This window comes from Astatotilapia calliptera, chromosome 5 (assembly GCF_900246225.1).
Source record: "Astatotilapia calliptera chromosome 5, fAstCal1.2, whole genome shotgun sequence".
Classification (NCBI taxonomy): domain Eukaryota; kingdom Metazoa; phylum Chordata; class Actinopteri; order Cichliformes; family Cichlidae; genus Astatotilapia; species Astatotilapia calliptera.
Genome location: NC_039306.1, coordinates 24,463,510 through 24,475,968, shown reverse-complemented (window position 1 = coordinate 24,475,968; position 12,459 = coordinate 24,463,510). Strand labels below are relative to the sequence as shown.

Here is a 12,459-nt window from a genome sequence, read left to right as displayed (position 1 = left end):
AGACCACAGTGCGCCTCTACAGTTATACAACAATTACCTCAAACCATTATGATGAGCCCAAACTCCTTTGATGATTTCCCCTTTGCTGTGATGAAGACCTGAAACTATTTTAGAATATGCTATCCTCCTGTCGCCATAATTATCTCCAGTGCGTAACTGTGACCTCTGACTATTTAATTTGGCTAAGATGTGACAGCGCCTGGTGTAATCAGTGCAGCTGAGAATAGAGCACCTCACTGTTAATTCTTCCAACAACCAACAACTAAGTCTTGTAAAATGTGGTAAATAAAAAAAAGTGAGTGGTTGACTGAATCAATTTTAACGTGAAGCATCATGCAACGAAGCAGGCGATGGGTTTAGGGCTAAGGGGGCGCTGGTTTGACTCAGTGTTGAGCAGGTGACGCTCTCCCTCTGCTTTCCTCTTACTGTCTGTCAATAATGTTGAAAAAAGCCAAAAAACCCAACCATGGGTTAAGTTCATGATATCTACAGTACTTGCCATCTTGCCAGTTTCCTTAACTCCATGAGAGACAGGGAAATCAGTATTATGGGCAACTGATTAAGGTTGCTGTGAGCTTTATGACCCTAGCTCCAACTTTTGCTTATTGCATACAATTTAAGTTAATCTGGGGAAAGGATCTCTAACCGGAGCTCCACCATCATTAATTGTTAGATGGCTTGTTATGGAGTCTTAGCATAAAGACCTAGGTTGAATCAGTCCAAAGATACCTTTATGGCTCTCTATTTATCTGTAATGTTGTAAGAAAATGGAAAAAAGAAAGGGAACCCCCCCCAAACGAAACAACAGATTGCACAACATGCTAGCTAGTTTGCCCCGTTCCCATCTTTGTGCTAAACTCACAGGCTGCTGGCTTTAGCTCAGTATTACAAAATATGGAGTTGATCCTCTCATCTAACCTGATCATAAAGGTGTGGAAGTAAGTATGCAACTTATTTGAAAAGTTCCCAGCCAGTAGGTCTAGAAACGATTGATTTCAAGGATAGCTCTGTTTGTGCTGTGCACTATTCTGTATATTTTTTCACTTGGTGAAGTTTTTTTGGATTTAATGTTCCTTTTGTTTGCAATTTTCTCTCTTGTGGCTCTTGAGTCACCCAGCTGAATGTATTTACAACAACATCATCTACATCAAGAATCATAAAATGGGTCACTTTGTGTATGAAAATACAAATACTTTCTCACAGATCATTACAACTGCAGACAAAACAACAGATTTATGACAACAGGTTAAATCACACATAATGTGTTGTGAAATAGCTATTTATTTATAATTTTTTTTCTTTATTTAAATACTTTCCAGTCCCCTTTTGAATCCACTTTCTTGGTATTTCCATGTAATGTGTGTTTCTGCCTCTCACTTTGTCTTCTTCTCTGAGTCTTTTTCTTTTGCTTGCTTTTTTGTGCTGCTTTTCCATGGCAGGAAGTTGTAGGATACCAGAACGGTGAGAAGGTAAGTAGCCATGCCAGTGTATCCACCGATTACGAGACACAGCGGCTGTGCCAGCACGAACAGACAGAACACGTTCATCGACGCGTGGTCGGTCAGCTCCACCCGGTCATCCTGCGCGGCCTTCATCACTCCAAAGAAATACATCAGTGCCAGCGCCGGATAAAAGGCCAGTTCCATCACGATGATGAAGATGACGTGGTGCCTTTGGATTTAACGTGCATAGTATTTAAAAGTAGTTTGTAAAAATCCACTGACTTATTGAGTATTTTCAGAGACACACTCACCCTCATGAAATACGCTCTCTCCCAGACAGAAATCCCTCTCAAGTGTGAAAGAGGCTGTGACAGAAAAACAGACTGGGACCTTTGATCCTTCATCACAACAGTCTTGTCAAACATTAGCCACCTACTTTCTTCCTTATCGGGACACTCGAAGGTTGTTGACATCTCAACGTGATCTGGTGTTTTTTTTTTAAAAAAACACCCTTTTAAATACTCCACCTGACCAACACAGTGTGCTTTCATGAGCATCATCTAAAAAGTTAGCGCGTTCCTCAACAGTTCTTAAAATATGTCAATTTAACTTTCATTTTTTGAGCACATGAATAAGCTGACTTGTGTGAACTGAATGACGTATCATAAATTAATTACGTTATAAAATCTTGAACTTTACTTTTACACAGCATGTCTCATGAAATGTTATTTTTTTAACATCTTTTGTGATCTGACTTCAAACATACACACAAAAGAAAACTATTCAGTTTGAAAACTATAGACTAAGTTTCAAGAGATCGACATTCGGGGTCAGGAGCACATTCTTTTCCTTTTTTTTTCTAGTGTAGCGTTAGAGAGGAATACTGATACCACTTTAATGTCTGTACACCAAATATGACGCTGCTGCCATTAGTTAGCATAGAAGAAAAAGGACTGCCACTTCAGACTTGTGGTGGTAATAACATTTAATTACATGTAATTACAAGGTAATAACCAGGTAATACTTGTATCAACCTTGGTTGTAAGCTGATCCTCTGACTGAAATGTATAAAATGCACAGAACCATTTAGTAACAGTAGTTTGTACTGTAAAGTGTTTGTTTAGGTAGTATAGTAACCTGTCAGGATTACAGAGATAATCTGTGTACAGATGTTTTTACTTAGGACACTATGACCATATTATAATACAGAAATTAAAGCTATTTTATAGCCTTAACTCCCCCCCCCCCTCCTCCTGCCCCTCCCCCCTTTGTTTGAATGTAATAAAGTAAATATTATATGTTTGATGTTGTGGCTTATTACCTGGAAGCATTTGTGGTAGTTTCTTTGCAACAATAACCATAAAATTGGGGTGAAAAATGCAACTATAGAAAAAGTAATAACAGATTAAACCAAATGCTGGGAGGTATAATGATGACCTGCAAACTATTGTGTTAGTTTTTTCTGTAACAACAATGACTCAGGGCTGGAAATTAAAAAAATGCCCATTCCTATTATATTTCATGGTAATATTTACTACAATTGAAACCCAAGGACCAGAAAAATATTCTGCATTTGCTAAATGGAAATGCTATAATTTTCAAGTCAAGCATAGGTGCTGTGGTTAGTTTAAGTGACATCACCGGGATGTGCAACTTTGTTTTATTAATGTAGCTCTAAAGGGTGAATGGCAATCTAACTCTTTAAATCATAGTTAACAAATCTGTTAATTAGACACGTTTCTTCTTATATCACTATTAATATAATGCAGTGTTAGCATTACTTAGTCATTTTATTGTGGATACATTTTGCTTTGGCATTCCAGCCATAAAATAAAAAAAGGCTTTTTGAGGGCAGTAAAAGGCTAGATAAATAAGGGCCAATTTTAATGGTGCCAGCTTGTGTGACACAGAGCTGAGCACTCCTTGGATTTTCTTCCCTGTAGAAATTTTGCCTTTAGGGATTTCTTTGCCACTGTGCTCTGTATCATTTTCACTTTATTTTCAGCTTTTAAACTCAGACACCACTTATTAGCAAAGACATAAACCCACTCAACATATGGTTCTCTAGTACAAAAAAAAAAAAAAAAAAGAGCATCCAGGCACCTTCCCATGAGAACTCAGTGATGAACTTTCCCCACAGCAGGAAAACTACTGCATCATTAAAACTTTTGGGTAAGTAGCTGCAAGTCTTCTATCAAGGATTTCATAATTAACTCTAAGAGCTTGTGCGTCTACTGTAGACCTGGAAAAATCAGGTTATTATTATTTTGCCAGTGGCTCTGGCACAGCATGGAGTTCATTGACTTACAAGTACTGCAGGAGCGCACGGGCTGTTAGCCAGCCCATCAGCCACCTATAGGCTGCCATAGTGGCTTCCCACAAATACTGTATATGTGTGTTTCCCTCAGTTTGTCAGTCTTGGAGCAATGATTCATAAAAGCCTTCTTTATGCTGCTTGGCACCTCAGGAGGGATTTGATTTTGGATTAAACCACTGGGCCACAGAGCAGGATTACACTCTGGGAGGGAACATGTGGTCCTTTTGAACTGGGTTTATCAAACCCCCTACTTATCTACAAGGTACAACTGAGTAGACTTGTGTCTTGCAGAGAGGCACACAAAGCCTCAGCACCCATTTTAAATCCAATTTAATCATAATCAGAGGTCATAAGTCAAAACCACAGTATTGATTTAAGCTGCAGCAAATAATTGTTATCGTAATAGTAAAAATAAATAAATAAATCTGAGTTGTGCTAAATTAGAACGACTGTTCCAAATGCTGTTTTGAGCACAGAACTCATAATTTGATTTTGCAGTCTCTCAGCTATGTGGTGATAATTGTGATTTACTTTTGGTACCACTTTAATTCTAAAGGTCCAAATTATCGCCCTGTGGTAGTCAGGATAGGCTCCACCCCCCATGACCTTGTAAAGATTAGCAGATGAAAATGGATGGATGGATGGATGGATGTATGTATGAAGGGTCTACATCAAGTAAATGACACTAAATGCTTCATATAAAAGGTATAATCCCATGTTAAATTTACACTTGATTCTGAAAACTTTGCTTCATTTACAATGACTACATTTCAGAGAAAGACATTTAAAAACCCCACTCAAAGCATTTAATTTGAGTGTTATTGAAGCACAGCCATATAAATCAGAATATAACCTTTAAAAGTTTGATTAAACATTTGAACCCTTTTGTTAAAGATGTTACTTAACACTACTTTGTACTAAAATGAAATTAAAGCTTACTGAGTAATAAAAAAAACACTTTCTTTGGGCTCAATAATTAAAACGAATTGAAAAATATTTGTTAACTGGGAGGTATAAGCACAAAATCTTACAGGTCCCAGAGCTTCTTTAGTATTATAATTTCAGATGTTGTGTGTTTTTATATTTAATAGCGCTTGAGCATGAAATCATACACACATTTCATTTTAGAGGAGAAAACATTATTTTAGCGCCGTCACAGGCAGGCTGAAAATACTACCTGTACCTCCACCCCTACCCCCACCGCTTAATGGGGCATCCAAAATGTATTACTTTGTAAAATATTCTTTGTTTCTTAAAAAAAAGAAGAAATGTTAAAACCGCAGGTAAAATAGATTAAACGAGTAAACAAATGTGTCCCTACTTCAGGTGGGTAAAAAAAAAAAAAGCTTCATTTTCTTGACAGGGCATTTGTTTGCTTTTGCATAATTGCTTCCAGAAAGGCGATCTTTTTGGACAGCATGACGCAAGTAAGAATAAACACAGTAATTAGCGTTTAGAAAACTGCAGGAAGCTGAGAAAATAGGACGGAGAAGGAGGAAAAGGGGCATTTGAATCTCCTATGGTGTTATTAATGTCACTGGCAGTACAAAGCATTGACCACCTCCGAGTCCGTGGCAGATGGATGGGAATAGCATTTAAAGAAGATGTGCAGTATTTTAGAGGGTTTTGATCACTCAAGTTGACCCCACAATATTAAGAACTAATGTAGCACAGATAATCAGATATTGCTTTTATATGGCCCAATGAAGAATTTATTTGAAAAAATACGTTTGATGGTATGATATATGATCAGAAATTCATAAAATATATATGTTTTTTTAATTAAATCTGCTAATTTGCAAATGAGAATAACTGTTATTTTTTTCCATCTATCTATTTTCTGTCTGTGATTGATGACTATCACTGACCAGATGCAACAAACACAGAGGTATTTTTCTATTTAACTCATACAGTGATGTGTTTTCTTTCTTTTTTGTCAGTAACCAGGAGGCAAAACATTGCTCGGTTTCAACACCCCCTCCCCCACAGAACACCCTGTGTTTTCAGATCACAGCACATGAAGGGGTGGAAATAGATTTCGTTTTGATATGTGGATTCCCAGTTTTTAAGAATATAAATATGCAAAATATGTCGTATTTCTGAAAAGTCTGCCATCCACAGGTTACTACTCAAGGCAAAATAGATAGATATTGTGAAGGTCTTCTTCCTCCCCTTCCTGCATCTTCTTTTTTTTGTTTGTTTTTGTCCTCTGGCCCTGATCCTGCCAACCCACTCTGTGGAACATCTGCAATAGCATGCTCACCCACTCTAAACAGCAAACCCTTAAAATACATGAATCATCCTGGAGAGAAAAGGGTGGGTATGTAGATGTGTGTGCCTCTTTATCTCTGCTTATGGGTGACATATGAGAAAATAATTTGTTTTTATACGTGCACACTGGTGTACGCGTTGGTGAGCACGTGTAAAAGAACGACTGCATGATTGTATGTGTGTGTGTGTGTGTGTGTGTGTGTGTGTGTGTGTGTGTGTGTGTGTGTGTGTGTGTGTGTGTGTGTGTTCCTGATCCTGAGTTGGAAAGCTGTGTGGGCAGAAGCATCCTGTGCCGGTGTAAATTGATTTCCAGAATCCAGACGCTAGGTGCACTATGCAGGAAAGAGCTGTGTGCTTCTGCACCCATTTATGAAAGGTGGTATAATGGTTTATGGCTGCATGTGTCTCTGTGATGTGTGTGCGAGAGATAGCAATAGGGAAAGGAGAGACAGAGAAATAGACAGAAAAGGTGCAATGACACAGAAAAATCTGATGTCTCTGTTTCCATATTGACCACAAAAGTAACAACTACACTTTTCCAAGTAGGTGAAAAGGGGCTCCTTTCCTGATAATAATGTTTGTTTATTCACAATTTGTGAGAAGAGGACGGACAAATATGTGGAGTGTCAGAACAAGTGAGATAAACAGTGAGGTGATGGAGAGAGACCAGCGCACATGTTGCTTGTATTTAGGAACCATACTTATCCAAAAATGACAAACCCATCACTATCTTGACAGGCAGTGGCATCAGTTTAGCATATTCATTACAATGTGTGTGTGTTTTTAGCTGCACAACAACAGGCTAATGGGGGGATGGATGATGGCCATTAAATCTTTATGTAACTCCCTCACTCTAATCATCATTGATTTTAAATCAGCCAGCATGAACACTTTTTAATTGGCAGTTCTGACTGTCTGAAAGTGTTGTGCACAAGCCTTCCATCAAAGAAAGATGGGAAACATTTGCACGTTTGACTGTGTAAGCACTTAAAGCTGATCCTGCTGTTTTTCTTTCTTAAAAAAAAATATCTCAATGGTTCACTGTGGTGTTGAATTTCTTTACTGTTTCGCATTCTGTTATGCCTTCTCAAAAGTCCAATATATAAAATGTTCCAATATAAAAAATAAAAAATAGATGACAAAATATTGTGCTCCAGCTTTGCTCTTCAGCCGTCTAAACATGGGTTGTCCCGACCAGCAGGACTGCTTCCAATTTGCATTCAGTCTCACAAGCATCCTTCAGGACAAGCAGCTTTTTGATGCCACGCCTTAGAAAAAGTCCAAAAATACGAAATAACATCAATTAGTCATCTGCTATGACTGACACTGGAGTGCACGCTGAAGAGGAGGCTACACAGGATGTTGCAGGGTGACAACAGCAGCGCCAGTGTACAGGGTTGCCAGCACTTGATTGTAATTCCGTGTGGGAGGAGGATGGGTGGGTTTAAGTGTATGTAGTCATTCCTCTTCACACGCTCCGCTGTGCGCACACGGTGAAGACAAAAGCAGAGCGCGGTCCACCTCTCCATGTGACGTCCAGCAGGTCGGTGAAAGCGCAACAGTAATCTCAGAAATCAAGAAAAAAAAATAAGTATTTACGCTGCGCAGAGTTAACCAAGTGCGCCCTTTTCCTTTTCCTTTCCCCCCCCCTGGGTGTTCCCTCACTGGGTACTCTCCTCTCCATCCTCTTCAGCTTCAACATTTGTGAAGTGGCTGCCTCACCCGGTCGGACCGGAGGCCGTCTGGTCTCTGATCTGTTATCAGGAGTCACCGGAGACTCGCTGCGCACCGCCGGCGCCAGGCTGTGCGCCTCTCGGATCACACCCGAGCCACCACGAGCTCTGGCGATGGACATGATGGAAGGAGACGTTATGGACAAGCTGGAAGACACGTCATCGGTGTACGACTTCGACCCGATCACCGGCAACATTCCGGCCACCAAAGTAGAGATCACCGTCTCCTGTAGGTGAGTCGACGCGTCCGCAGAGAGCGGAGAGCGCAGCGGACCACCGCCGGTCAGGAAAGTTCGGTGTTCGGACTGCATGTTAGAGCTGTGCTAGAAAAGTTGTGAAAAGCGCCCCACCCAACTCATCCTATACGTGTAGCTGCAGATTTTGCTGTGCAGACCGTTAGTTTCCATGGTTTGGTTTACAAGGAAAGTTGTTTGTATCATTTTTTTCTACTTAAACTCTCAGTGTACGTGTGTGCATTTATTTGAGAAAAAGTTCCAATTTCCCTTGAACTTTTCAAGTATTTCCAATTTGCCATCAAAAAAAGTGTCTGAAAATGTGCACAACATCACATTATTTCGTTTCCCTGTGTATACATATTCAAGGTTAAATCTGGGAGGAAATCTTTTATGCTGCCAGCTCTTTCTGTTGAAACACTGTTTGAGGACAAAATAATTCCATGTGACATAATACATCACCAAACATGGTAATAATTATATATTAGACAGATCCTTTAATGTGACATCTTTTCAGCCAGAAGCCTCTTTCATGCTGTGCCCATTGTAACCGCTGGCTGCTTTCAGAACACTAAAAGCCTCATTCTTACCTCCCCTACACTCTTTAAAAAGTAGTGGATGTTAAAGATTCAAAGGTTTGCATCACGTTCACACAGCGCCCGTGTCCTTGGCCTCAAGCTTACTCCCATTTTTATTATTTTTCAGTACAAAAGGATTCAGAAAGCCTCTCGGGAAGAGAAATCCACCCTCACCAAATGAATCTCCCTACAGTGCTCGTTCAGTGAGAATAGACAGTCACTCCTCTTCCCATTAGAAGAAGGTTTTAAAGTCAAGGCTTTCAATGTCTTTCACCTCTCAGACACTCCAGTGCTGGCATGTGTGAGCATCTTCGCACACACACACATGCACATACACACTGAACCGCACATGAATGTTTCTGGTCTTTGATGCTGGATTTTGGGTTGGTGAGCCACTGAAGCAGAGTGAGTTTGAGCTATAACAAGCTGCGTGTGCATTATTGATGCGCTTTCTGGCGTTCAGAGAAGCTCGCTGCCACATTATTCGTCTCAGAGTAAAAAAAACAAAAAACCCAAAACATAGCCCTGCTTGGAATTTACTGAATGAACAGCCATTGTGCTGCTGGGCGATGGTGGGGAATCAGCTTAGATGACGAATGGGTAGCAAACTGGTTGCCTACCAATGAAAGACCTGCACGCTCTTGGATTTTGATGTTTCTCAGCCTGTAATGATGAGGCGAATGGAATTATATCATTGCTGATACGCAATTAAGCACCATTCAGGTAAATAATGAGTCCCATTCTGACAAACCCCAGCATATATGCAAATGGTTCCTCTGCATGTGTGTACATTTGTGCTGATGTGTGATTAAAATAAAAAAGAGGGAGAAAACCAAAGCAGTGGTGCACAACCCTCCTGGCAGAAAGAAGAGGAGTTTGTTGAGAGGAAATCATTAATTGAAAGGAGAAGGTCGATGCATCTCCCTCCTGCTTCACTGCCACCTTGTTTGTGTCTGTGAGACAGATCGAGAGTTCGAAAAGCTAAGAGTTCATCTTATGTTTGATGTCTTGGTAATTTAGACTTTTATTAAAGGCAGGAAGATGTATAGATGGTCTTTACCTGTACATAAATGGTCTATACTCATACATACTCAAACCAAGCGCTACAAGCTCTCTACTTAAGGGCTTGTCCTTACTGTGATCATGCCACACATAGGAAGAAATGCTAATGAGCTACACACACCTAAGTGCAAAAGGTTGCTCACATAACCCCATAGTAGGGATTTTGCTTTGTAGACTACAATCCCTGCTCTCTGTAATAGCTAACAACAGGCTACTCTATCAGCCACAATTGAAGCAGAGGAAATCAACAGTTAAATCTCTCTGTCACAGTCAAATACTTCTAATAACAGTTCAAGGCCTCACAAATCCTCTACAGATGTTGTGTGACTCAGATTCCTATTGAGGAGATGAGCCTCCCCGTTGGCTCTTCTATGCAGTTCTCCCTTTGTCATTATGTCCGTGCGCGCTCTGAAACCTCGAAACCATGATGATAGTCGTTCCCTCCGGGTTAATACCCCCTATTACAGGCTGCACCCCCTGCTTTTGACATCGTGTTATTATCAGGACCAGTGACAAACAGAGAGCGCTGAGCGGGCACAGGATCAGGGGAAAAGAGGGAAAATGACAAGAATTGAAATGTCTTTAATTCAAGGCAAGGAGAAGCATGAGAGATTTGGGGTGGTAGGACATTTTTGTCATATAAAAGAGATCATCCTTTTCCAATCAGAAGCTCTTCGGAATATTCACCAAATAGATTTAGCTTCTACGACACATCGCTGACAGTCCTTCGGTTATGTCTGTCACCATGCTCGCATTGCTCGCTTACGTTTGATGTGTAACTTGCGGCACATTTGTTTTGTGAGAGAGCCTGGCCTTTGGAAATGAAAGACCGGTGAGACGGTTTGACACGGCAGAAAGAAGAAAAAATATTGGGGGCCAACACTGAACGTGTGGTTTCTCTTAAAATGGTGTTTACACACCCACAGGGATTGCCAGTCAATGGTCATCTTCTGAAGGTCAGTGATGAGAAGAGGGCACAACCTGCACTAGAACAGAAATGCAGTGGAAAAGCTCGGCTTTCATTCAGCCCTTTATTATATCCCTCTTTGCCATTTGCTTCATTTTCTAACTGTCCAGTCAGTTCAACAAAATAAAGCAGTACTTATGCATCTAAGGCCATTTACCAGTGTCCCAGTCAGCTCTGGGGACACTGACTGGCTTGTTTATTGAAGAGCAGGTCTGTCAGCTGCCAAGAGTGATACGGTGAAAAGCAGCAGACTCACCTGGCATGATGTGATGGTGTGTTACAGTGTTGGAGCTTGCATAAACATAAGCTTAGAGTATGAGCTGCATTTCGAAGCTGCCATTGTAGACCAGTGATTGGACCTAGCATTCGTTTTTGCCATTCATTACCATTCAGTAACAGAGAACATGAAGGGCTTTCTAGCACCTCATCTCAATGGCAATCACCTGGCTAACATCATTTGGAGGAGGGCACGAGATAAAAAGCTTCATTATTTAATTCCGATGGTTAGAAGAGCCTGTCAAACCTTTAAAATGCTTTAGTGTTGATAAATTACATTTAGGGTTTTTCAGATATCACCTTTAATCTGTTTTTCAGCAAAAAAAAAAAAAGATATGCGCTGAGCTTAGGTGATGAAATATTCATACATGAAAGGCACACACAGGGGCACAGTCGGAGCATGCGGTTAAGTTAAAAATTTACTGGAGTCATTTTAAAATGTGAAAGGATGTTAATTTTGGGACAGTTGATAACAATAGAGTTAATAGGGCTCAAAAAGCATTTGATATTTTTTTTGCCTAAATTGAGGATAATTTCAATAATAATGGTTTGAGGAGTTCTAATTTAGAAGTCATACAGGGATGAAAAAATTGAAAAAAAAACAAACCCAAACAGCTGGTGCTGTCTTAAAGATGTGCTTAACCAGAGTTTTACAAGGTACTTGCCAGATTACAGTTCTTGCGTAGAGTTAGGCTCCCCGTCTTCTTGTCAGGGAAGATAGTCTTTGCATTTCTGGGATCACTGCAATGCTGTCAAATTAATTTGTAATTTGTGACCCTTCCCGGTTGGCTGGGAAAGTGCCTCAAATGTTTGCACAGCTCTGTACAAGCAAGGGACTGATTAGGGTTAAGAGAAGTGAGGTGTGATTTCTACAGAGCACTGGGTCAAAGTTCACATTGACTGAATGCAGCGCGGAGACCCAATTATACCATTAATGGATCGTCCTTTTCTTCGAGAGCGACTTCTAATCTAAGGGCTTCCCTAAGGCTGAAGATAGATCTTGTAGCTGCTGAATTTTACTTTAATTGGTGGCTTGTGGTAGTGATATAATAATTCTATTCTTGTAGTTAGTGCATAGTTTGCTAACAGGAGGTGGTGGTGGTGGGGTTGACGTGGGATTTCACAGCTTGGTTTTGAGTGCAGGCAGTGGATGTGTTGCGGTGATTAAATTCCTCTGCTAAATGCCTGGATGGTCTGCATTTGCATATAGAAACTTGTACTTATGAGAGCCCTGTTTTAAGCATCTGCTAGCTTCCTTTACAGATCTGGGACAGAAAGCGTCTCACAGAGCGTAGAAAAGCCCTAAGGAGATCCTGCACCGCTGCTTATTATCACTCTGGTTTCCCTTGCCTTTCACATTGCGTCTCTCTCGGTCTGAGCTCTTTTAGTGTGAATGTGTACTGCACCACAAGCTTCACTGAAGCTTATTAGCCTCATGAAGAATGCTGTGTATAAAACATGAGCTCAGCTTTGCAAACCACAATATAATTATCTTCCAGATGACTCCCCACTGCTGTGAAAAGTAAGACAAACCTCTTTCTGTCTCTCTCTCTCTGAAACACACACACACACACACACAC

At 40.5% G+C, this 12,459-nt stretch overlaps 1 protein-coding gene across 2 annotated transcripts in view; it reads left to right on the top strand.

Annotated features, from left to right (window-relative positions):
* Positions 1–7,498: 7,498 nt before the first annotated feature.
* Positions 7,499–12,459, top strand: part of cpne5b (copine Vb) — a 134,270-nt gene continuing 129,309 nt past the window's right edge. The window contains exons 1-2 of one of the 2 annotated variants that reach the window (XM_026168363.1): positions 7,499–7,573; positions 7,724–7,996. In XM_026168363.1, coding sequence (XP_026024148.1) covers positions 7,878–7,996 — 119 coding nt within the window. In that variant the 5' untranslated portion in view covers positions 7,499–7,573; positions 7,724–7,877. Of the gene's footprint in view, positions 7,574–7,723; positions 7,997–12,459 lie in introns of those variants that run through there. The other variant, XM_026168361.1, reaches the window with a different exon arrangement.